The sequence below is a fragment of the Rhinopithecus roxellana genome, chromosome 1 (assembly GCF_007565055.1).
Source record: "Rhinopithecus roxellana isolate Shanxi Qingling chromosome 1, ASM756505v1, whole genome shotgun sequence".
In the NCBI taxonomy this organism is placed as follows: Eukaryota; Metazoa; Chordata; class Mammalia; order Primates; family Cercopithecidae; genus Rhinopithecus; species Rhinopithecus roxellana.
In genome coordinates, this window is record NC_044549.1 from 30,046,295 (window position 1) to 30,070,873 (window position 24,579).

A 24,579-nucleotide genomic window follows, 5' to 3' on the forward strand; every position below is an offset into this window, starting at 1 on the left:
TATGCCTGTGGGTATATTACTCACTGAAAGACCCCAGATTTAAACTGTGGGGGTTGGATAACATAATCTCTTTGATCTAGTTCTACATACAAATATTAAGCCTGCAATAATATTGAGCTGGTTAGAGGAGAAGGATTTGACTGTTCAGAATAGTAACAAGAACCAAAACACTAAGGCAAGTGGTGGAGTAATGAAGGCAGATGGAACGGATGCACTTAGGAATTGCTGGAGCCTAATGTTGGACGCAGAATGTGGCAAAATATGACGCAGATGTTCTCAGAGGTCACTCTAAGAAGCCAGAGCAACTAAAAGAAATTTCATTCACAAATAATATGGCAGCACTGACAACCAAGTACTTCACAATGGGCTTTCTCTGTCCCTGGGAAAATGATTTGGTCCATTAATCTCAGGGCCCAGGGTGACCATGGTCCGTTTTAGTAGTATAATACATTCAAAATATAGTCTGGACCTGGCGTGGTGGCTTACGCCTGTCATCCTTTGGGAGGCCTTTGGGAGGCATAGGAAGGAGGATCACTTGAGTCCAGAAGTTCGAGACCAGCCTGGGCAAAATAGTGAGACTTCGTCTCTATGAAAAAAAAAAAGTAAATAATTTTAAAAAAGAAAAAAAGTGTAGCCTGAAAAGGCTCAGCTTTAGTTTATTGAGGAACTGATTGGAAAAATAAATTATGAGGCCCTACCCCTCCACAGGAGACAACCTGAATCAGATCCTGGAGGGTGTGGCTGAGCAGCTGAGGAATCTGTGCTTCCACAAGCCCTCCACGTAATTTTTTCTTTTTTTCTTTTTTAGACACGCTCCGTAGCCCAGCCTGGAGTGCGGTGGCGCGATCATAGCTCACTGCAGCCTCCACCTCCTCGACTCAAGCGATCTTCCCACCTCAGTCCATGGCGTCCCACCCCTGCCCCTTCCCCCACACTCCAGTAGTTGGAATTACAGGCCCGCGCCACCACGCCCCGCTAACATTTAAATGTTTTGTAGAGATGAGACCTGGGGCGGAAGGGGATTGCGGGGACAGAGAGGATGTGGGTAGGGGGCCTCACTGTGTTGCCCAGACTAGTCTTGAATTCCTGCCTGAGTTCCCAGACTCGAGCAATCCTCCCTCCGCAGCCTTCGGAGTGGGTGGGACTACAGGCCTGCACCACCACGCCCAGCCCTCTGGATGATTCTTGAAGTCTGGAAGCGTTAGCTAGATCAGGATATAAACAAAGGGCTTTGGAGACAGGCAGTCAACGGCAGATAATGATTGGAATTCCGGCTCCTCCCTTCCAGGATGGAACCTGAATGCAGCCCTCTAAGATGCAGCCAGAAAAGCACTCCGCCTACCCGGTTGGGTGTGGCCCCTGTTGCTTTTAATGGGCAATTTAGAGGAAAGCTGACCTAATGGCCTGAGTTGATCCTAATGCCTTAGGTGGAGACAGGATTCCAAGTGGAAAGACCATTTCATTACCATGTTTTCTTTTCTTCATTGCATTTTTTACAATATAATCATCTTAGGCCGGGCGCGTTGGCTCACGCCTGTAATCCCAGCATTTTGGGAGGCTGAGGCAGACAGAACATCTGAGGTCAGGAGTTCAAGACCAGCCTGGCTAACTTGGCAAAACTCCGTCTCTACTAAAAATACAGAAATTCGCCGGGGCATGGTGGTGCATGTCTGTAATTTTAGCTACTCGGGAGTCTGAGGCATGAGAATCGCTTGAACCCAGGAGGTGAAGGTTGCAGTGAGCCAGGATCAAGCCACTGCACTCCAGCCTGGGCGACAGAGAGAGACTGTCACATAAACAAAAACAAAAGACATCTTATTTGTTTTCCTGGGTTTTTTTTCCAGCTTTTTGAGAATGTTTTAGTATGGGAAAGTTCGAACATGTACAAAAGTAGACAATAATAATTTACTTATAGCCAATCTGGTTTCATCTAAATTGCCGTGCATTCCTTTTCCATGGGTTATTTTGAAACAAATAGCAGATCGCCTATGATTTCATTCATAAATTCAGGGAAAAGGCCGGCGCGGTGACTCACACCTGTAATCTCAGCAGGTCAGGAGGCCGAGGTGGCAGGAACACTTGAGCCTGAGAGTATGAAACCAGCCTGGGCAACATAGTGAGATCTCATTGTTACCAAAAAGAAAAAGAAAAGAAAAATAAAATAACCGGGCGTGTGGATGTGGTGGGACATGACTGTGGTCCTAGTTACTCAGGGGGCTGAAGTCAGAGGATCCCTTCAACCTAGGAGCCCGAGGCTGCAGTGAGGCTGTCTCAATAAATAAATACATAAATCCGGAGGGGGAAATACTTTGTTCCTATTATAACTACGATATCCTTTTTACATCTAAACATAATTTTAAAAATCATTATTTAATATTATCAAAGTATTCAAATATATGTTATGTTCAAATATCCAGCAGTAGTCAAAACTCCCATTACTTCCATCCTTTAGAAAACTCGTTTTACTTTTTATTACCAAGATTAGCAATTCTTATACTCTTCTGCAGGACTTGTGATAACACATTGCTGAACCACACCCTGTGTCATTCAGTAGGTCTGAGATGGAGTAACATGCATTTCAAAGTTCCAGACTAATATGGATGCTCCTGGTTTGAGAACTAAATGAGAATCACTCACATTTTATGGAAAACTTAACTTTTTTTTTTTTTTTTTTTGAGGTGGAGCTTCGCTATTTTTGCCCAGGCTGGAGTGCAATGGTGGGATCTTGGCTAACTGCAACCTGCGCCTCCTGGGCTCAAGCGAGTCTCCTGCCTCAGCCTCCCAAGTAGCTGGGATTACAAGTGTGTGCCACCACGCCCGGCTAGTTTGTATTTTTGGTAGAGACAGAGTTTCACCATGTTAGCTAGGCTGGTCTCAAACTCCGGATCTCAGGTGATCCGACCCCTGGGCCTCCCAAATTACTGGGATTACAGGTGTGTGCCACCGCACCTGGCCCTTTTTGTGTGTGTGTGGGACAGAGTCTCACTCTATTGCCCAGGCTGGAGTGCAGAGGCACAATCTTGGCTCACCGCAACCTTCGCCTCCCAGGTTCAAGCGATTCGCCTGCCTCAGCCTCCTAAGTAGCTGGGATTATAGGCATGCGCTACCACGCCCAGCTAATGTTTTTGTTTTTGTTTTGAGGTGGAGTTTTGCTTTTGTTGCCCAGGATGGAGTGCAATGGCATGATCGTGGCTCACCACAACCTCTGCCTCCCAGGTTCAAGCGATTATCCTGCCTCTGCCTCCCGAGTAGCTGGAATTACAGGCATGTGCCACCACGTCCAGCTAATTTTTGTGTTTTTAGTAGAGACAGGGTTTCTCCATGTTGGTCAGGCTGGCCTTGAACTCCCAACCTCAGGTGATCTGCCCCCGCCAGACTCCCAAAATACTGGGATTACAGGCGTGAGCCACCGTGCCTGGCCTAATTTTGTATTTTTAATAGAGACAAGGTTTCACCATGTTGCTCAGGCTGGCCTCGAACTCTTCCTGACCTCAGGTGATCCACACCGCCTGGCCTTTCAAAGTGCTAGGATTACAGGCGTGAGCCACCACACCCGGCCAATTTTAACTTTATTTGAATACAGAGATTGTCCTCTTGTTACTTAACTTTCTTTCCAGACTTTTTTTTTTTTTTTTGAGGCAGGGTCTCTGCTCTGCTGCCCAGGCTGGAAGGGCAGTGGTGCAATCACGACTCACTGCAGCCTCGACCTCCAGCTCAAGCAATCCGGCCATTTTGGCCACCCCAGTAGCTGAGACTACTGGCCACAGGCCGCCACAGCTGGCTAATTTTTGTATTTTGATGAAAGGGTTTCAACATGTTGCCCAGGCTGGTCTTGAACTCCTCAGCTGAAGTCATCTGCCAGCCTCAGTCTCCCAAGTGTTGGGATTACAGGTATGAGCCACCGCCCCTGGCCCCTGTGGCTCTTCACAACTGGCTATGTCTAAGTGTCATTCAAAGCAAGGTAGATTCAATTAGCCTGAGACAACAGGTGTAATCCGGACTAATTGTTTCCTCATGATTAGATTTACATTATCTTTTTGGCAATGATATTGTGTACTTCCCATTGTTTATCAGAAAAGACATTTTAGTTTGTAACATTCCTGGTGGTGCTAAGTTGGAATCCTTGGTTAAGGTAGCTGTAGCTAAACTCCAATTTTTGTGTCCATAAACCCCATCGTGCCTAAATGTAGAAATTGTCTTTGCATCAGCAATGTGTTCAGAGGCCCTGACCAACATTTACCCTTGGAAGCTGCCATGTCCCTTTGGTGCCAAGAGAAATTTGGGAGGCTGGCTCCAGGTTTCCCACACCAGTTACAACGTGGGCACAGACCTATTTGTACAAATGTTACCTTAACATCCAGATGGGAAACTGGGAATACAAACTTCTCTCAGCTCCCCCACAAAACAGCAAGATGTCATGCCTCTGCCAGGGAACTCATCTGAGACACAGGGAGTTTATAGCTCCAACTGTCTTCCTCTTAGTATTCTGGGAGTATAGCAGGCAGACAGGGAGTGGGGAAATGAATGTGGTGATAGGAACTTTGGGGGAGGCCTGTGAAAATAAGGGTGATTTGGCGAGTTATGTAACTTTAAGGTTTTATCTTGCCGGGGCAAGAAGGATGAGTAAATAAACTGTCTTACTGGTAGACTCCAATTATTAATTTATTTTATATAGAGAGAAATTTAAGTTTATTGAAATGTGTTAGAAACAGGGAGGTATCTACAAGCAGAATAATAAAGCAAAGGAAATTTCCAAATTAATAGAAAGGAAGGAAATGGAATAGAAACTTGACCCATCCAAAGAAAGTATAAGTTTAAAAAGGAAACAAAATTAAAACGAACAATACACATAGTATAAGAAAAAATGTTTATTATTTATTACACTAAACAATTCTGACCACCAACAACCAATGGGGTCCAGGAGAGAAGAACATCTTGCTTCTCAACAAACTTTCCTCCCTTGCTTTAACATTTTTGAGGATTCTTTCCCAAACCTATTACATCTGAATTATGATGGTTACAAATTTTCCAACTCTGCCACTCCTTCCAGTGCATTATTTTTAGTGTCTTCATTAAAGGGGCAAAATAAAATAAAATAAAAATAATAAAGATTCCGTACTTGTAATAACAAAACAATGTTGGAAACTGTCATTAAATCAGGACAAGTGAAAAACAGATCTGTTCCCAGACTCACTGGACTATAAATTTAGGAAGTACACAAAAAAATTAAAAATCAATTATACTCAATAGGATACATTAAATATGTACAGTTTTTGTATGTCAATCATACCTAAGTAGTTTTAAAAACAAATGATCCGGCCCATACTGCCAACTAATAAAGAACAAACAAATGAGTCATACAAAAGAAAAATCACACATTTTGGTTTACTCCTACTTTTGAGTTAAGAACACTAACAATAAAATTTGCATGCAACGAATACGGTTCCCTAAACACAACAGATGAATTATTTTATATACACATCTTATTTTTATTTATGGAGAATCGGTTAATAAACACATTTTAAGTTCAACGTATTATGTATTTATGAGTGAGAAGCAACCTTAAACCTTTTAAACACCAGAAATATACAAAACAATTATAAGTGAACTAATACAAAGTCCCTTGTGTTTTGATCCTGGAGTCAAACCATAGAAATCTCAGGTTAAGAGAACTTTGAAAAATATTGTTTCGAATATTAAAAATCATGTGTTTGAGGGAGGGAGAGAACGGCCTTTCTTTGCCTTAAAATACTTTACGTTTTATGAAATTGCAATTGGAATGAAGCAGCTCCTAAAGTAGTCAGTGTTCAGAGGAAGAGAAAATTGAGCACAAGAGCCAACTACCGTTTTACTCAACTCGTTCACAATGCTCAGCTGAAGAACTTCTCACTTGAAAGACCTGTTGAAGGTCAGGCACAGTGGCTCACGTCCATAATCCCAGCATTTTGGGAGGCCAAGGCGGGTGGATCACTTGAGTCCAGGCGTTTGAGACTAGCCTGGCCAAACATGGGGAAACCCCATCTCTACTAAAAAAAAAAAAAAAAAAAAAAAAAAAGCTGGGTGTGGTGGCAGGTGCCTGTAACCCCAGCTACTTGGAAGGCTGAGGTAGGAGAATCACTTGAACTCAGGAGGCAGAGATTGCACTGAACTGAGATTGCACCAAGTGCACTCCGGCCTGGGCAACAGAGTGAGACACTGTCTCAAAAGACAAAACAAAACAAAAAAGAGCTGCTGCTGAAGTCATGTCTATTTTAGAAAAGTAGTATCAATGAGTTTTCTACATATTAACTACAATTTCTGGTAATTTGCGAAATGTTTTTCCCATTTTTAAATCTGAGAGTCTCTATCTCCACTCACAAAGCAACAGGCACTGCTAGGGCTCTTAGGCTAACATCTGCCACCCCACTAATCTGCATGGTCCATAAACAGGTGTGCAGAGGACCAGAGTTCACCAGTCAGCAGCCCCGCGGAATCCAACTCTCCAGACTTTCTGCCATTAATTACCATAGATGTGGCCTTTTTCCTGATATTCTATTCCCATTGGAGGCTTTTTATTAAGACCTTGTTCCTATAAAGCAAATAAAATGTTTATTTTCAAAAAGGTAAGAATCAAGAAATATCAAAAATAGCCAAGAAACCCGCTGCTGGAATGCTGTTGAAATTGCCCTTACAACTTTAAGATCATAGGTAACAAGATTGTGACGCTGTCATTCGAGAATGAAGATCATCAGCCAAGTTATCATGCCTCTGAAATATGTTCCCTGACTTGTGCGAACCATGGACAAGAGGCCTTGGAGGGGCTCTTTGCATCACTTTCCCAAAAACCCAAGTATGTCATTAGAGGACTACCCAAAGTGACCTCCTCACTTCTATTCAACTTGCTTGGCATAGAGAGATTATCAAAATACAGCAAAAAGCAGGATATCCCAAAGGAAAAGCCAATCACACATTCACCCACTTCCTCCTGTGGGAGATGGTCTTGCTATGTTTCCCTGGCTGAGAAATTACGGATCCCTCCTTTCCATCTAGTCCATTCTTCCCTTAACTTAAGGAATCTCTTCTTTGATACTCATCATGTTATTCCAGGTGTTTGTATGTGCACCATCCCTGTTTAGACTGTAGGCTACTTAAAGGAAGAGCTTTTTTACTAGTCATTATTTCTGTGTAGGGCATACACTTTGAATGTAGTAATTACATAATGTTTGTTGCTCCCAGAATTCTGTGTCTCCAGGTAGAAGCGTTAAACCTTGACACAGTTTCTGTTTCCTGGGGATAAACTTAGTTTAACTGAGTAATGATTTTCCTGAAACTCTTTACTGACAATTTGAGCCTGAAATACATGGCTATATAAGATTAATGTATATCTTGACTTTCTGCAATTAAAAATGCAGCATCCACTTTTAGTTTGTAGAAAAGCATCAGGTAATTACCTGTGAACACATTTGGGGCACAACATATTGTCTTCAAGATGCGGGGGTGGAAAATTTGAGGCAGGAAGCAAGAAGAGTGCACTCACTCTCCCTTCTTGCTTTTCTGGAACCCAGGCTTGACCAGCATGAAACTGCAGGTGAACCCAACCATCTGTGTCTGCAGGGAGACTTTTCCCATGGACCACACACCACCTGACACCTGGCGAAGGAGAGAGACAGGTATCCACACACCAGGATGACATACCGATGTAAGACTGCATTATGGCCCATCACCCTTGATTGACCAACTCCAAGATGTGAACCCTGAAATCCTAACTTAACCTCTTCTCTATTCTATTCTCCTTTAGAAAAGCATACAAGACAGTTCCTATTAAAACTTAAAAATCTAGGCGGGACGTGGTGGCTCATGCCTGTAATCCGAGCACTTTGGGAGGCCAAGGCGGGCGGATCATGAGGTCAGGAGATTGAGACCATCCTGGCTAACACGGTGAAACCCCGCCTCTACTAAAAATACAAAAAATTAGCCGGGTGTGGTGGCGGGTGCCTGTAGTCCCAGCTACTTGGGAGGCTGAGGCAGGAGAATGGCGTGAACCCGGGAGGCGGAGCTTGCAGTGAGCCATGATCACGCCACTGCGCTACAGCCTGGGTGACAGAGCAAGACTCTGTCTCAAATAAATAAATAAATCTAGTTGGAAGTAGTATAGTTGTAGGTGGGCAGATGGTAGAAAGACTAACCCAGAGTGTCTGGAAAGGGCTTCATGAAATAAGCTCAGGGGCCTCAGCTCTGAACACACACTGGATTGTACTGAACAGTTTATTGTCTTCTTTTGTTGTAATTTTCTGTAATTCTTACATGTAAGGTAGGTATCACCCATTTTACAATGAAAACACTGGGAAATATTTTAAATAACTTATTAATGCCATTCTGGGGCTCAGCTGCAGGCACTTAATTTTAGATCTTACTTTTAATTTAAATTGCTTAAAGGGAAAAGAAAGAAAACCAAACTGCTATCCCCTTCTGATGCCATCAATCATTTAAAGCAGTGGTTCTCAAACTGTGGTCCCCAGACCAGCATCCTTAGTGCTGCCCGGAAAACTTAGAAATGCAAACTCTCGGCCGGGCGCGGTGGCTCAAGCCTGTAATCCCAGCACTTTGGGAGGCCGAGACGGGCGGATCACGAGGTCAGGAGATCGAGACCATCCTGGCTAACACGGTGAAACCCCGTCTCTACTAAAAAAAAAAATACAAAAAACTAGCCGGGCATGGTGACGGGCGCCTGTAGTCCCAGCTACTCGGGAGGCTGAGGCAGGAGAATAGCGGGAACCCGGGAGGTGGAGCTTGCAGTGAGCTGAGATCCAGCCACAGCACTCCAGCCTGGGCGACAGAGCGAGACTCTGTCTCAAAAAAAAAAAAAAAAAAAAAAAAAAAAGAAATGCAAACTCTCGCCGGGTGTGGTGGCTCACACCTGTAATCCCAGCACTCTGGGAGGCCGAGGCAGGCAGATCATCTGAGGTCGGGAACTTGAGACCAGCCTGACCAACGTGGAGAAAACCTGTCTCCACTAAAAATACAAAACTGGCCGGGCATGGTTGTGCCTGCCTCTAATGGCAGCTACTCAGGAAGGCGGAATGAAGGAGGCGAATCGCTTGAACCCAGGAGGTTGAGGTTGTGGTGAGCCAAGATCGCGCCACTGCACTCTAGCCTGGGAAGTAAGAACGAAACTCTGTCTCAAAAAAAAAAAGAAAAAAGAAAGAAAGAAATGTAAATGCTCAGGTCCTGTCCTAGACCTGAATTAGAAACTCTGTGGGCAGAGTCCAGGAATCGCCGGCCCTCAAAAGCATTTTGATATACCCTAAAATGTATCAGGCATTAATCTCTACTAAGCTTATTTCTCCACTGGACCAGAATAAGCTCTTCATGTTGGGCTTACCACAGGCCTCTTGTGGAGATTCCACTGCCTCTGGCGTCCTCGCCCTGGCCGAAATTCTCGCCCAGGAGGCCAGCAAAGCCTCTGGGGCAGAAGTTGTCACCACAACTGTATTAACTCCCTCAAGCAGAGCAGTGGAATCTTCCAGGGCAGGCGGCCCCTCCGCAGGGGGAAGGGCCACTTCAGGAGGATGTGTCTCAGAACTTTGCAGGGACGTTTCCCCTTTTTCCACCTTTACTTTTTTTTGCAATGATTTCCGGATTTTGGCCTCTTTTGCTGTGCTAGGAAAATCCTACAGAAAGGGTTAAATAATAAAGATAAAAATAAAGATTAAAATTCTAACAAAAATGGCCTCAGAGTTAAGGAGCTCTCGATCAAATGCAAAGTTTCACTTAGGAGGTCTAGGTTCAAGAGATCCATTGTACAACTTGGTAACTATACATAGTTAATAACAATGTACTGTCTTCTTGAAAATTGCTCAGTTGGCTGCACATGGCTCAGGTCTGTAATCCCAGCACTTTGGGAGGCCAAGGTTGGTAAAACACTTGAGGTCAGGAGTTTGAGACCAGCCTGGCCAACGTGGTGAAACCGCGTCTCTACTAAAAATACAAAAATTATCCAGGCGTGGTGGCTCATGCCTGCAATCCCAGCTACTCAGGGGGCTAAGACTGGGATATCACTTGAACCAGGGAGGCCGAGGTTGCAGTGAGCCTGCACTCCAGCTTAGGTGACAGAGGGAGACTGTCTTAAAAAACAAACAAACAAACAAACAAAAAAGTAAGAAAATTGCTGGCCGGGCACAGTGGCTCACACCTGTAATCTCAGCATTTTGGGAGACCAAGGCGAGTGGATCATGAGGTCAGGAGTTCTAGACCAGCCTGGCCAACATGGTGAAACCCTGTCTCTACTAAAAATACAAACATCAGCCAGGCGTGGTGGCCGGTGACTGTAATCCCAGCTACTCTGGAGGCTGAGGCAGGAGAATAGCTTGAACCGAGGAGGTGGAGGCTGCAGTGAGCTGAGATTGCACCACTGCACTCCAGCCTGAGCAACAAGAGCGAAACTTCGTCTTTAAAAAAAAAAAGAAAGAAAGAGAATCTGGGCACGGTGGGGCTCACGCCTGTAATCTCAGCACTTTGGGAGGGGGAGGTGGGGAGGTCACCTGAGGTCAGGAGTTCGAGACCAGCCTGACCAACATGGAGAAATGCCGTCTCTACTAAAAATCCAAATTAGCCAGGTGTGGTGGTGCATACCTGTAATCTCAGCTACTCAGGAGGCTAAGGCAGGAGAATCGTCTGAACCCGGGAGGCAGCAGATGCGTGGAGCGAAATTCTGTCTCAATAATTATAATAATAATGTAGTATGTAAAGTGATGTATGTATTAATTAGCTTGAGTTAGCCATTCCACAATGTATACGTATTTCAAAGCCATGTGCTGTACATGATAAAAATATACAATTTTTGTCAATTAAAAATATTTAAGTGCTGCCTCTTTTTATTTTTTTATTTTTTATTTTATTTTTTTACTAGGTTAGAGTATATATATATTTTTTATTTTATTTATTTTTTTATTATACTTTAAGTTCTAGGGTACATGTGCATAACGTGCAGGTCTGTTACATATGTATACTTGTGCCATGTTGGTGTACTGCACCCATCAACTCGTCAGCACCCATCAATTCATCATTTATATCATGTATAACTCCCAATGCAATCCCTCCCCCCCTTTTTATTTATTTAATTAATTAATTAATTAATTTATTTATTTATTTTTTTGAGACGGAGTCTTGCTCTGCCACCCAGGCTGGAGTGCAGTGGCCGGATCTCGGCTCACTGCAAGCTCCGCCTCCCGGGTTTACGCCATTCTCCTGCCTCAGCCTCCCGAGTAGCTGGCACTACAGGCGCCCGCCTCGTCGCCCTGCTAGTTTTTTGTATTTTTAAGTAGAGGCAGGGTTTCACCGTATTAGCCAGGATGGTCTCGATCTCCTGACCTCGTGATCTGCCCGTCTCGGCCTCCCAAAGTGCTGGGATTACAGGCTTGAGCCACCGCGCCCGGCCCCCCTCTTTTTATTTTTGAGACAGCGTTTCACTCTTGTGCCCAGGCTGGAGTGCAATGGTGCATCTCGGCTCACGGAAACCTCTGCCTCCTGGTTTCAAGCAATTCTCCTGCCTCAGCCTCCTGAATAACTGGGATTACAAGCATGCACCACCACACCTGGCTAATTTTTGTATTTTTAGTAGAGACAGGATTTCACCATGTTGGCCAGGCTGGGCTGCCTCATTTTTATTATTCTTTGCAGACTTGGTGAGAAGTAGGGATGGAAGGCCAGGCACGGTGGCTCACACCTGTAATCCCAGCACTTTGGGAGGCCAAGGTGGGCAGACCACGAGGTCAGGAGTACAAGACCAGCCTGATCAAAATAGTGAAACCCCACCTCTACTAAAAATACAAAAAATTAGCTGGGCGTGGTGGCGGGCGCTTGTAATCTCAGCTACTTGGGAGGCTGAGGTAGGAGAACTGCTTGAATTCGGGAGGTGGAGGTTGCAGTGAGCTGAGGTGGTGCCACAGCACTCCAGTCTGGGTGACAGTGCGAGACTCCATCTCAAGAAAAAAAAAAGGAAAGTAGGCATGGGAAATACTTTGGGAAAGAACATGGTAAGTTCTTTCTTAGAATTAGGGGTGGAGGGACAAGCAGAGGCTACGACAGTTCCTTTACTCACTTTTGAAGCTACAATAGGTAATTAGGATAAGCACTGAAACATACATCCTTTAAAAAGTTACCTTTTGATTTGGGTAGGCAAAGGCACACAGGCGCTTATACGCATCCAATTTCTAAGACAACAGAAAACTGAGTTAGTAAGGCAAGTAAGGTTCCTACCCTTCCTCCCAGCAGTACCATCCCCAGCCTAGGCCCTCACCTGGCCTTTGGAGCTCAGCTTCAATTGCTGGCACCAGGCCCGCAGAATGTCCCGGTGAATCAGATTAACAGGTGGCAGTTTAGAGGGTAATGGAGGGATTGGTATCTTCTTCTGAGGTCTGGGGTTGTCACTGTACTCTGCCTTCTTCTTAGGACAGAGCACTGAAGGAGAATGGAATCAAATTAGTAGTAATTAAGTTTGTGTACCTTTTCAGAATTTCAAAAGTAAAATCACTTTTTTTTTTTTTGGAGAGAGTCTTGCTTTGTCGCCCGACTGGAGTGCAGTGGCGCGATCTTGGCTCCCTGTAACCTCCGCCTCCTGGGTTCAAGCGATTCTCCTGCCTCAGCCTCCTGAGTAGCTGGGATTACAGATGCCCACCACCACGCCCGGCTAATTTTTTTCTATATTTAGTGGAGGTGAAGTTTCACCATGTTGGCCAAGCTGGTCTCAAACTCCTGAACTTGTGATCTGCCCACCTAGGCCTTCCAAAGTGCTGGGATTACAGGCCTAAGCCACCACGCCCAGCCTAAAATCAGTTTTAGTTATTAATAGTTCAATCCCTCTCAAACCTAGGACTTACCACTTCTAAATCCCAGTTTTATTCCTAGATCTCCCCACTACTCAAGTACACGTGCTCCTTTGTGAACCCTTTAATCGACAGAACCCAGGTGGTGGCACCAGAGATGGCACTTCCATCCCAGGGGAATTACCGCTGTCTTAGACTTGAGATAATACTCAGTGGTGTCCTCTATCCACAAAGCAAACTCAACACCTGACAATGCTACACAGGCAACCACTAATATCCCTAATTCTGCCAGCCCACCCTACTCAGGGCAGCACTCTGGTTTCATAGCAGGTATGCTTCCTTAGCTGTGCTGTTTCTGTTCATCCTTCATTCAGTAAAGATATTTGGCCAGGCGCAGTGGCTCACACTGTAATCCCAGCACTCTGGGAGGCCGAGGTGAGGGGATAACCTGAGGTCAGGAGTTTGAGACCAGCATGGCCAACATGGTGAAATGCCGTCTCTACTAAAAAAAAAAAAAAATTCGCTGGGCGTGATGGCACATGCCTGTAATCCCAGTTACTTGGGAGGCTGAGGCTGGATAACTGTTTGAACCCAGGAAGCAGAGGTTTTAGTGGGCCAGGATCGTGCCAAAAAAATGTCTAAGGCTGGGTCTGGTGGCTCACACCTGTAATCCCAGCACTTCAGGAGGCCAAGGCAGATGGGTCACTTGAGGCAAAGAGTTCACAACCAGCCTGGCCAATATGGTAAAACCCCATCTCTACTAAAAATACAAAAATCAGCCAGGCATGGTGGCACACGCCTGCAATCCTAGCTAACTTGGGAGGCTAAGACAGGACAATCTCTTGAACCAGGGAGGCAGAGGTTGCAGGGAACTGAGATGGTGCCACCACACTCCAGCCTGGATGACAGAGCAACACCCTGTCTTGGTGTCTCAAAAAAAAAGACACAGCCTGTAATGACACTTACAGTTAGTAGGGTTTACTCTGTACATATTACGTCTTAGGCATAGTCTAAGTACTTCACTTAATTATTCTATGTACATTTTAACACTCCATTCCCACACCCAAATAAAGGTAGATATTGTTCAAACTTATTTTTAGAATAGGAAGTCCAGTTTCAAGAATGGGTCTTCAAATTTACAGCTGTCTGTTCCCAAATCATTGCACATTGAAATTCTTAACTCCAAGTAGCAAGTGAAGGAAAAAATGATCAACAGAACCAAATATGCTGTGGAAGTCTGAAGATAGGAGGGGATCGGTTAGGGCAATGGTGACCAAAAGATGCTTCAGGAAGGTGCAATTTAAGCTAGACTTCCATGAACTATAGGATTTGCACAATATATGATGGAAATTTCTTCCCTGGCTTTTCTTCTTCAGAAAACTTCCTCAGCTTCTAAGACCTGAGAAAGTGGGATTTGAGGATTTGAAGACCTCTTACCTTTATTGCCTTTGACAGACATTTTTTCTTTGGTTCCCTTTGCTGATGTTCCTGGCAAAGCAATCATGTTTGGTTGATTAGAAGCCTGCTGATCCTCTTCCCTCGACTTCTCTGTGAAGGTCTACTGGGAACAGAGGAGCTGGTCAGTCATTCCTCTAGTGTCCAAACCACACATACACTACCTGCCTCAAGATAACTCGCTTCTGAGGCACCAAGGCAGTCACTGGACTCCACTGGCAGTGTGAATTCTCCTCTGGGTATCATCTTAATACACAGTGTCATGCAGGCCAGGCGTGGTGGCTCATGTCTGTAATCCAAGTGCTTTAGGAGGCCAAGGCAAGAGGATCGCTTGAGTCCAGTAATTGGATACCAGCCTGAGCAACAAGTGAAACCTTGCCTCTACAAAAAGCAAACAAGATTCGCTGAGCATGGTGGTACATGCCTGTAGCCCAAGCTACTCAAGAGACTGAGGTAGGAGAATCACTTGAGCCAGGGAGGTAGGTAGAGGCTGCACTGCTGCACTCCAACCTGGGTGATAAAATGAGACTGTCTCAAAAAAAAAAAAAAAGAAAGAAAGAAAGAAAGAAAGGCCCTTAACTCACCTACTGTATTCCATCATCTCTCACCTGGAAGAATTTTTTCCCCCAATCCTTTATTCTTGACCCCTTCCAAATAAATTATTTTCTAACACTGTTGGCAGAGTGACACTATGAAGTTTACATCGTTTCAGTGGTTTATTGCTCTCAGCATAAAAATAATTGTCTTTAACATTACCTACCAGACTCTTACCTCCTATTTCACACTGCTCTCCCTACCCAAGCTCCAGCCACGTAATTCCTTTCCTTTCCAAAGTTGTTACACATTCCTCAGCCCCAACCTCCACCCTACTTCTGTTTACACTTTAAAATCTTATACCTTAAAACTCTTCCTCTTTTAAGAGTCTCACCTCAAGTGTTATTCGACCTGGGAACCCCCTCTAGTCCTTCCAGACAAATCTACTACATACTGTCTCATTTCTACTACTTGTTAATTGCAATTAAATTGGTTTGTGTGATTTGATTAATGATTGACACTCCTCTTGACTATAAGCTCCACAAGGATAGCATTTCTTTCCTTTTCATCATAGGCACTCAATAAATACTGGTTAATTGAATCAAAGGAAGCAAAGTGGGAGTGGAGAAAAGTTGTTTAATCCAGAGACAGTAACATATATTGATCCCGTCTCATACCAGGCATTCGCTTTGATATGTTCCTTATTTTCATTCTTTTTTTAAAAAATATTTATTTATTAAAGAAAAAGGCTTGCTCTGTCGCCCAGGCTGGAATGCAGTGGCAGGACGGTCACTCGGATCTCTACCTCCTCAAGTGATCCTTTGCCTCAGTCTCCTGAGTAGCTGGGACTACAGGCACCACCACGCCTGGCTAATGTTTTGTAGAGATGGGGTGTTGGGGTTAAAGGCGTGAGCCACCGCGCCCAAGGGCTCCCTATATTCTTTTTATTTGAGAGAAGTCTCGCTCTGTCGTCCAGGCTGGAGCGCAGTGGCACAATCTCAGCTCACTGCAACCTCCACCTCCCAGGTTCAAGCAATTCTCTGCCTCGGCCTCCCAAAGTGCTGGGATTACAGGCATGTGCCACTGTGCCTGGTCTTGGCCTTCCTTATTTTCATTCATTTAATTCTCATAGCAATCTGGCAACAATTTACTTCTCAGACACAAACTGTGGATCAGAGGTAACAAAGACACACAGATTAAGAGTACGTTAGATATAAATGAAAATTTAAATATCAAGGCTAGGCTCCGTGGCTCACGCCTGTAATCCCAGCACTTCGGGAGGCCGAGGTGGGCTGACTGATGGAGGTCAGGAGTTCCAGACCAGCCTGGCCAACATATCGAAACTCAATCACTACCAAAAATACCAAAACTACCTGGGCGTGGTGGTGCGCGCCTGCAATCTCAGCTAATCCGGTGGCTGAGTCAGGAGAGTCGCTTGAACCCGGGAGGCAGAGGCTGCAGTGAGCTGAGATCGGCTACTGCACTCCAGCCTGGGCAACAGAGTGAAACTCGATTCATTAAAAAAAAAAACCACAATAGTAAAATTTCTCCTAAATCTAAATCTTTTTCAGGGTGGATTACTGGACAAATTAACATTTGTATGGCATTTTTACATCTCTACAGAAGTTCTACATTTGGATTTGAAATTTACATTTGCATAACCCTGACATAAAGTCTCACTTTGGACCTCACAAATGACCTAAAACCGAGACGGTTAAAAATGACCCGGTTCAAATCAAGAGGACCTGAGAGCGCTCGGATATGGCCGTTCAGGGCCTGTGCAACGTCTCAAAGCCTCCCTTCCTTCACTTTCTGTCTGCGTTGCTGTCAATGTCTGGCTTCTGATTACTCCTAGGTCCAGGTCCTAAGGACGCTGGGAAAACGGGACGAATTCAGTCTCAGGACCTTTGGTTTGGGATCTGTGTCCGTCTAAAGGAAGTTAAGGGGTTTCATTCTTTTCCAGCCTCAGCTCAATTACTTCTTCCTACCACCCTTTTCTCCCGTTACCATTTCCCTCTAGCCCCGATATTCAATTAATTCTTTCTGACAGGACAAAGCCTCTTCAAAACAGAAAACCCGGCCGGGAGCAGCGGCGCGCGCCTGTAGTCCCAGCAGCACTTTGGAAGGCCAAGGTGGGAAGATCGCTTGAGCCTGGGAGGTCGAGGTTGCAGTGAGCAGTGATGGTGCCACTGCACTCCAGCCCGAGAGACAAAGTGAGAGACCCTGTTCCAAAACTAACCTGAAAGCCTAATTTTTTAACTTTTTCTTTTGAGATAGAGTTTCGCTCTTGTTGCCCAAGCTGGGGGTGCAATGGCGCGATCTCGGCTAACCGCAACCTCCGCCTCCCGGGTTCAAGCGATTCTCCTGCTTCAGCCTCCCGAGTAGCTGGGATTACAGGTGTGCGTCACCACACTCAGCTAATTTTGTATTTTTAGTAGAGACGGGGTTTCTCCATGGTGGTCAGGCTGGTCTCGAACTCCCGACCTCAGGTGATCCGCCCGCCTCGGCTGCCCAAAGTGCTGGGATTACAGGCCTGAGCCACCGCGCCCGGCCTCTTTTTTTCCCCCTATCTTTTGATACCCTCAACCTCCTCAACTAACCCTAGAAAACCTCATTTCTTGTCTCCTCACTCCAATATACCAGGCTGCAATCATGTTCTTGGGCTTTACTCTTAAAAAAAAAAAAAAAAAGTCAAGAGACAATTCGAAGGCACATTCTTTTCTCCTCAAAAGAAAAATCAAGAGTGCCCAGGGAAGACAGAAACACGAAGACAAAGATAGAAAACAAATCCACTAAAACTATACTGACCTCCTTGCCTTTCGCCTTCTCCATACTTGTAGAAGCGGAGCCTCGCAAATGCTTCCAAAATGGCCCCAGCCCTAAGATTGCTGTTTGCAAAGTCTCCTCCCACTTCCTGCCGCCCGAAGACCCTTTTTCTCCCCTCCTCACCTCTTTTTTTCTTCTCCCCGTCTGTTCCCTCCCCCACAATTTGTAAATGCTAAAATTGCATTCTTTCTTATTCATGGGGTGACCTTTGGGTTGAATTACTAATACCATTCCTGGCGCTTTTCTGTGCACTTTAAATGTAATTATCCAAAGTATGGTTCCGGAGACTTTGGGAGGTTCAGGACTCCTTCAGAACGATTCTACCGGGAGAAAAAAAAATGTGGCCAGAGACTTGAGCAGGATGTGTGAAGGGATTTAATAATGGGACTTGTGTAAACAGTAGACTTCAGGGACCAGGCTGGCGGCTTGAAGAAAGCTATTTTCTTGTACCAAATACATTCCATTTCCTAAGTAAATCACTCAACCAACTAAAACTCCAGGTTTCTCTGTACTAATACCGAGCATCATTTCATCTGCCAACGAACTAATAATAGTAGCTTTTAAAGTCTATAGAGTATTTGTTATTTATTTATTTTGTAGAAGGCAAGTTGGATGTGGGTGGGGAATCTCGCTATTTTGACCAGGCTGGTCTCGAACTCCTGCCCTCAAGTGATTTTCCAGCCTTGTCCTCCCAAAGTGTTGGGATTACAGGCGTGAGCCACCACTCCCAGCCCAAGTATTTTTTTATATCTCAAATTGAGGGTTTAAAACTCAGTCATTATTATTCCCTATTTTATATATGACTAAAGTTTGGTATTAAATTTTATTGGTAACTTTTCCAATAGCACAGTAAGTGAACCCCTAACCTACTGACTCCCAAAGAAGTTCAAGTTTTTCTCCTTAAAATAATTTGAAAAATCCTTCCTCAGATCAATGCTCCCTGTCAGGTTGTCAAGAGATGTGAAGTGAAGGAAGCAGTGGCTGTGCGACTGAAATCCTCCCTTGTCAGGGTCCAAAGTCTCCTTCGTTCTTTGGTTTACTTTGTTGTATTTTTTTCCTACATCTCATTGCTTGTCCTAAAATGATAAATAAGAGACCATCTTTAATCCAAATGGTGTTAGTAATCTGCTCACAGGCTAGAAATCCACAGACAGAGAAAGTAAGTAAACGGAGCACAGGAATGGAGAAGGAAGTGCAGGTTGTGGACTGGGCAACCCCCAAGACGGCAAAGAGGAAACCAGGTGAGTTGAGGTCATCGGGGAGATATTAGGGCTTTGATTTAACAATTCTTTACCACAGCCTTTGATAACCACCAGTATGACTTACTAGTTAAGGTTTGTGTATAGAGTGTATAATTGAATCATCTTTCTTTTCTCAGTGTAATTGAATGCAACTTTCAGAATAATTGGAGTTCTGGGCTGGGCGTGGTGGCTCACGCCTGTAATCCCAGCACTTTGGGTGGCTGAGGTGGGCAGGTCACTTGAGTTCAGGAGTTCGAGACCAGCCTGGCCAACAATGGAGAACCCGTTCTCTACTAAAAATACAAAAATTAGCTGGGCATGGTGGTGCGTGCCTGTAATCCCAGCTAGTGAGGAGGCTGAGGCAGGAAAATTGCTTGAGCTGGAGAGGCAGAGGTTGCAGTGAGTCCAGATGGTGCCCCCACACTCCAGCTTGGGTGACAGAGCGACACTCCGTCTCAAAACAAACAAACAAACAAACAGAATAATTGGAGTTCTGAATTTAAAATAAACTGAGGCACTGAAACATCTAATTCTGGGCAAGGTACAAACTAATTTGGTATGAACAGATGGAGTGTATACTGGGATTAATCACTTATAAATTATTGGGTCCACTACTATTTCTGGGAACGCAATTCTAAAAGAATTACACCAACCATTTAAAACATGGGTTAGCTGGCATCCTATACATAAAATAAATTAGTACAATTTAATTTAAAATGTTTGGAAATAACTGGAAATAATATTACTGAGTTCTGGAAATAAGCAAAAAGCCACATATGTTCGGCTCCTGCCTGTAATCTAAGCATTTAGGGGGGCTGAGGTAGAAGGACTGCCAGAACCCGGGAGTTTAAGACCAGCCTGGGCAATTTAGTGAAATCCTGTCTCTACAAAAAATAGAAAAAGAAATTAGCTGGGTGTGGTGGCACGTGCCTGTAGTTCCATCAGGAGACTAAGGTAGAAGGATCACTTGAACCCAGGAATTTGAGGCTGCAGTGAGCTGTGATGATGCCACTGCACCCTAGCCTGGGCAATAGAGCCAGACCTTGTCCCTTCTCCTCATGAAAAAGCAAAAAAAAAAAAAAAAAAAAAAAAGTCAAATATCTTTTTGTCAGGTTTGTTGGAGCTGTAATTTATAGGAAGTTTGGAGCAGAGTGCAACCTATTTGTGCACTGGTTTTTCAAATGTAAAGTAGGAATAACTCCAAGTTTATTGTGTTTTCTGAGAAATAACTAATTTTGTGTGTAAAATTTCCTACAAATATTTGGTAGTCAAAAGAAAAACTTTACTGCTATTTTTAATGTTATAATTCCAGTGCCTACACTTCTATCTTGATTTCAAAAAGTATTCATAATTGAACAACCGAATCTCCCATTCACTTATTGAATAAAAATGTATTAAGTGCAATTTTTTTTTTTTTTTTTGAGAGGAAGTCTCGCTTTGTCACCCAGGCTGGAGTGCAGTGGCACTGCAGCCTCCACCTCCTGTATTTAAGCGATTCTCATGCCTCAGCCTCCAGAGTAGCTGGGACCACTGGCTCATGCCACCACACTCATCTAATTTTTGTACTTTTAGTGGAGATGGGGTTTCCCCATGTTAACCAAGCACTTGAACTCCTGACCTCAAGTGCTCCGCCTGCCTCAGCCTCCCAAAGTGCTGGGATTACAGGCATGAGCCACCACGCCCGGCCCACATGCTTTCAAAATATATTTTATTTATATGTATAATCAAAACAAATGCAAACTGTTCAATTATGACCCTTGCAAAGCAGGATAATTCCCTATGTATGACAGCCTACAATAGAGGTTTTTATTTTGTTTTGTTTATAGAGATAAGGTCTCACTGTTGCCCAGGCTGGTCTCGAATCCCTGGGTTTAAGTGAGCCTCCCTCCTTGGCCTCCCAAAGTGCTTGTATTATAGGCGTGAGCCCCTTGCCCTGCCCTGCAACAGGAGTTTTCAAGTCAGAAAAGTATCAGATCTAAAGGAGGTGGGGAACTGAACTAACTGAATAGGGGAAGGGAAGGATGAGCTCTGGGGAGAAGGCACCCCACTCCTGAGGCAGCTCAGCATGATCAGGGACTGAAAGAAGAGCAGTGGGGCTGGAGCTCAGAGAGGGAGGGGTTAAGTGTGAGCTGAGTAGAATAGGTAGGCCTTCTGATCTTTAGGTTGAGGACCACAGGGAAGCTACTGAAATATTCAAGGTGTGGGTAAGGATGGGCTGACTCTGATGAGCATTTTGTAAAGCTCTCTCAACTTCAATGAGAAAGAAGTGGGGATGATCAGAGGACACAGAGGTGAGTTAGGAGGCTACTGAGCAGCCTTGAGACTGGAGAGGAAGTATGGACTGTGTTTAAGAGCACAGACACCAGGGCCGGGCATGGTGGCTCACGCCTGTAATCTCAGCACTTTGGGAGGCCAAGGCAGGTGGATCACGAGGTCAGGAGTTCAAGACCAGCCTGGCCAATATGGTGAAGCCACGTCTCTACTAAAAATACAAAAATTAGCTGGGCGTGGTGGCACATGTCTGTAATCCCAGCTACTCCGGAGGCTGAGGCAGGAGAATTGCTTGAGCCCAGGAGGTGGAGGTTGCCGTGAGGGGAGATTGCGCCATTGTACTCCAGCCTGGGCGACAGTGTGAGACTCCATCTCAAAATAAAAAATAAAATAAAAATAAAACATAGACGGGCGCAGTGGCTCACGCCTGTAATCCCAGCACTTTGGGAGGCCGAGGCGCACGGATCACGAGGTCAGGAGATCGAGGCCATTCTGGCTAACACGGTGAAACCCCCATCTCTGTTAAAAATACAAAAAATTAGTCGGGCGTGGTAGTGGGCGCCTGTAGTCCCAGCTACTCGGGAGGCTGAGGCAGGAGAATGGCATGAATCCGGGAGGCAGGGTTTGTAGTGAGCCGAGATCGCGCCACTGCACTCCAGCCTGGGCAACAGAGCGAGACTCTGTCTCAAAAAAATAAAAATAAAAATAAAAAATAAAACATAAAAGCACAGACACCAAATCCAGGCCAGACTGACTGATTTTTAAATGTAAGGCTTTAGCAGCTAGCCAGACAGGATTTAAACCCCTGTCTCCCCTTCACTAGCTGTGTGACCTGGGCAATAAACTTTAGGTCTCTTTCTTTTCTCATCTGTAAAATGAGGCTGATGAAAATAATAGCTTTTACTTAGAGGGTTGTGGGCGTGTCTGGAGAACACAGTGTCTGGCACAGCACATGTTGGGATCAGAAGAGCGGGGCGTGGTGGCTTTAGTGGCTCATGCCAGTAATCCCAGCACTTTGGGAGGCAGGAGAATCGCTTGAGCTTAGTTCGAGACCAGCCTGGGCAATATAGTGAAACCCCATTTCTACCAAAAATACAAAAAATTACCAGGCGTGGTGGCACACGCACGGGTGCCAGCTCCTCCAGAGGCTGAAGTGGGAGTATGGCTTGAGTCCAAGAGGTGGAGATTGCAGTGAGCCGAGATCGTGCCACTGTACTCCAGTCTGGGTAACATAGTGAGACCCTGTTTCAAAAAAAAAAAAAAGACCGAAAAAAAGAGAGAGAGAGAAATTTGAAGAGGAATGAATTTGAGAGATGTAGGGGTATTGTGGCTGGGTTGTCTTTCATTTTTCCTTTTCCTTTTTTTTTTTTTTTAAGAGGTCTCCCTATATTGCCCAGGCTGGTCCCAGATGAAACTCCTGGTCTCACGTGATCCTCCCACTTTAGCCTCCCGAGTAGCTAGTTGGGTCTAAAGGCCAATACCCCTAAACCCAGCTTTTTCGTTTTGCTTTTTTTTTTCCTAAAAAAAGTTTTAATTGAATAAAATGAGCTGAATTAATGTGTCCTTTAGTTTACCCGGAGGCAGTGAGTCTTCCAAAATCATTAATCTGCATCTACAGAAAATAAACCAGCATTGATTCATATGTAACACTGTTTCCTGTCTGACTGAATGGAGAGAGGGGGCAGGAGGTGTGGCTGTGGGGAGGAAGGGAACCCTTGTCTGTATCTCTCTGCTGTGTATTCCAGAAGCGCTGAGTCAAAAGCTGGGTTTATTTAATATTTATATAGAGTTCACCAATTTATAACAGTGCATGAAAATACCTCTTTTCCCATGTCCAAGAGACTAGTATTTTAACAAGTACACTAGAACTTGACACACCTAATTTATAATAATTCCACCTTGTAGTATCTCCTATAGTGGATAATCATTGCTGTTTTAGTGGTTATTTTACTTTAGGAAATAAAAAGGAAATAGGTGAGTCAGTTAAAATTAAATTTAGGGAGTAAGACAGACCATGAGGTTAGTTAGTAACTTTTGTTTAAAAAGGGAAAAGTTGTAGGTAGATGATAGAGCTGGTATCATCAAAAACAACAAGAAAACCCAAACCTATTTGTTTATAAACAATTTCCCTCCGTCCCTCCTTTCCTCCCTTCCTTCATACCTTATTTTTATTTTTTTTGAGACAGAGTCTCGCTCTACAGCCTGGGCTGGAGTGCAGTGCCGCGACCTCAGCTCACTGCAGCCTCTGCCTCCTGGGGTTAAGCGATTCTTGTGCCTCAGCTTCCCAAATAGCTGGGATTACAGGCGCCAGCCACCACGCCCGGCCAATTTTTTTTTTTTTTTTTTAATGTTGTGAGACGGAGTTTCGCTCTTGTTGCCCATGCTGGAGTGCAATGGCAAGATACCGGCTCACCGCAACCTCCACCTCCCTGGTTCAAGCGAGTCTCCTGCTTCACCCTCCCGAGTAGCTGGGATTACAGGCATGCGCCACCACACCCGGCTAATTTTTTGTATTTTTAGTAGAGACGGGGTTTCACTCTGTTAGCTAGGGTGGTCTCCATCTCCCGACCTCAAGTGACCCGCCCTCCTCGGCTTCCCAAAGTGTTGGGATTATAGGTATGAGCCACGGCGCCCGGCCATATCTTAAGCACTAAAAAGAAGAAGGTGAGTCTGGGTGTGGTGGCTCACGCCTCTAATCCCAGCACTTTGGGAGGCCGAGGCAGGCGGATCACTCGAGGTCAGGAGTTTGAGACCAGCCTGGCCGACATGGCAAAACTCCGTCTCAACTAAAAATACAAAAAAACAGCCAGGCATGGTAGCGCGTTCCTGTAATCCCAGCTACTCCGGAGGCTGAGGCAGGAGAATTGCTTGAACCTGGGAGGCGGAGTTGAGGTGAGCCAAGATCATGCCATTGGACTCCAGCCTGGGGGACAGAGTGAGACTCCATAAAAAAAAGGTGGCTTTGGTCCTTAATTACCATGAAAATGCCAGTAAACAGTATCATTGACTCAAATACTTGTTTTCTGTAGGCATCCTCTTTTTTTAAAATAAAATAAAATATTGGAGGTGGTTGGGTTGATCTCCTTACATTCCTCCGGCTGGTCTCAAACTCCTGAACTCCAGGAATCAAAAGATCCTCCTGCTTTAGCCTTCTGAGTAGTTAGTTACAGGTGTGCACCACCACATCCTGTTTAGACATTTACTTTAAAGAACAGGACTTTCTAACCAGGGGACAGATTTACCGTGAAGCTAATTAAGTTTCAGGTCCTTTACTTGCACTGGCCCATTCCAAGTTGCTGTCAGGGCCCTGGCAAGCTTGCATTCATAATTACATGTATCTATTTTTTTCTTATAGAGGGACCACCAGAACTGTATAACCTTCAGACCCCACAGATCGGCTTCAGTGACAATGCTTACACTTTGAAATGTTCGTTTAAAACGGTAACACA

General features: G+C 44.7%; 1 protein-coding gene and 1 long non-coding RNA gene across 4 annotated transcripts in view; one reads left to right on the top strand and one right to left on the bottom strand.

Annotated features, from left to right (window-relative positions):
• Positions 1–4,645: 4,645 nt before the first annotated feature.
• DPPA4 (developmental pluripotency associated 4) lies at positions 4,646–17,705 on the bottom strand. Of its 3 annotated transcripts, none has more exons than XM_030938255.1 (7): positions 17,601–17,642; positions 14,241–14,291; positions 12,278–12,438; positions 12,141–12,191; positions 9,362–9,650; positions 7,431–7,629; positions 4,646–6,568 (listed from the first exon to the last, which is right to left on the bottom strand). In XM_030938255.1, the coding sequence occupies exons 2-7, from the start codon at positions 14,260–14,262 to the stop codon at positions 6,532–6,534; spliced, it is 759 nt and encodes a 252-aa protein (XP_030794115.1). In that variant the 5' UTR covers positions 14,263–14,291; positions 17,601–17,642; the 3' UTR covers positions 4,646–6,531. The 3 variants fall into 3 exon arrangements, with proteins under 3 accessions (XP_030794115.1, XP_010384897.2, XP_030794120.1); XM_010386595.2 differs by having other exon boundaries at positions 6,189–6,568; positions 14,241–14,364; positions 17,601–17,705; XM_030938260.1 differs by lacking the exon at positions 9,362–9,650 and having other exon boundaries at positions 6,280–6,568; positions 7,431–7,622; positions 14,241–14,364; positions 17,601–17,655.
• Positions 17,706–17,949: 244 nt separating this feature from the next.
• The window catches only part of LOC104680576, a 65,186-nt gene continuing 58,556 nt past the window's right edge, over positions 17,950–24,579 (top strand). The window contains exon 1 of the long non-coding RNA XR_750474.1: positions 17,950–18,089. This is a non-coding gene — a long non-coding RNA (uncharacterized LOC104680576). The remainder of the gene's footprint in view (positions 18,090–24,579) is intronic.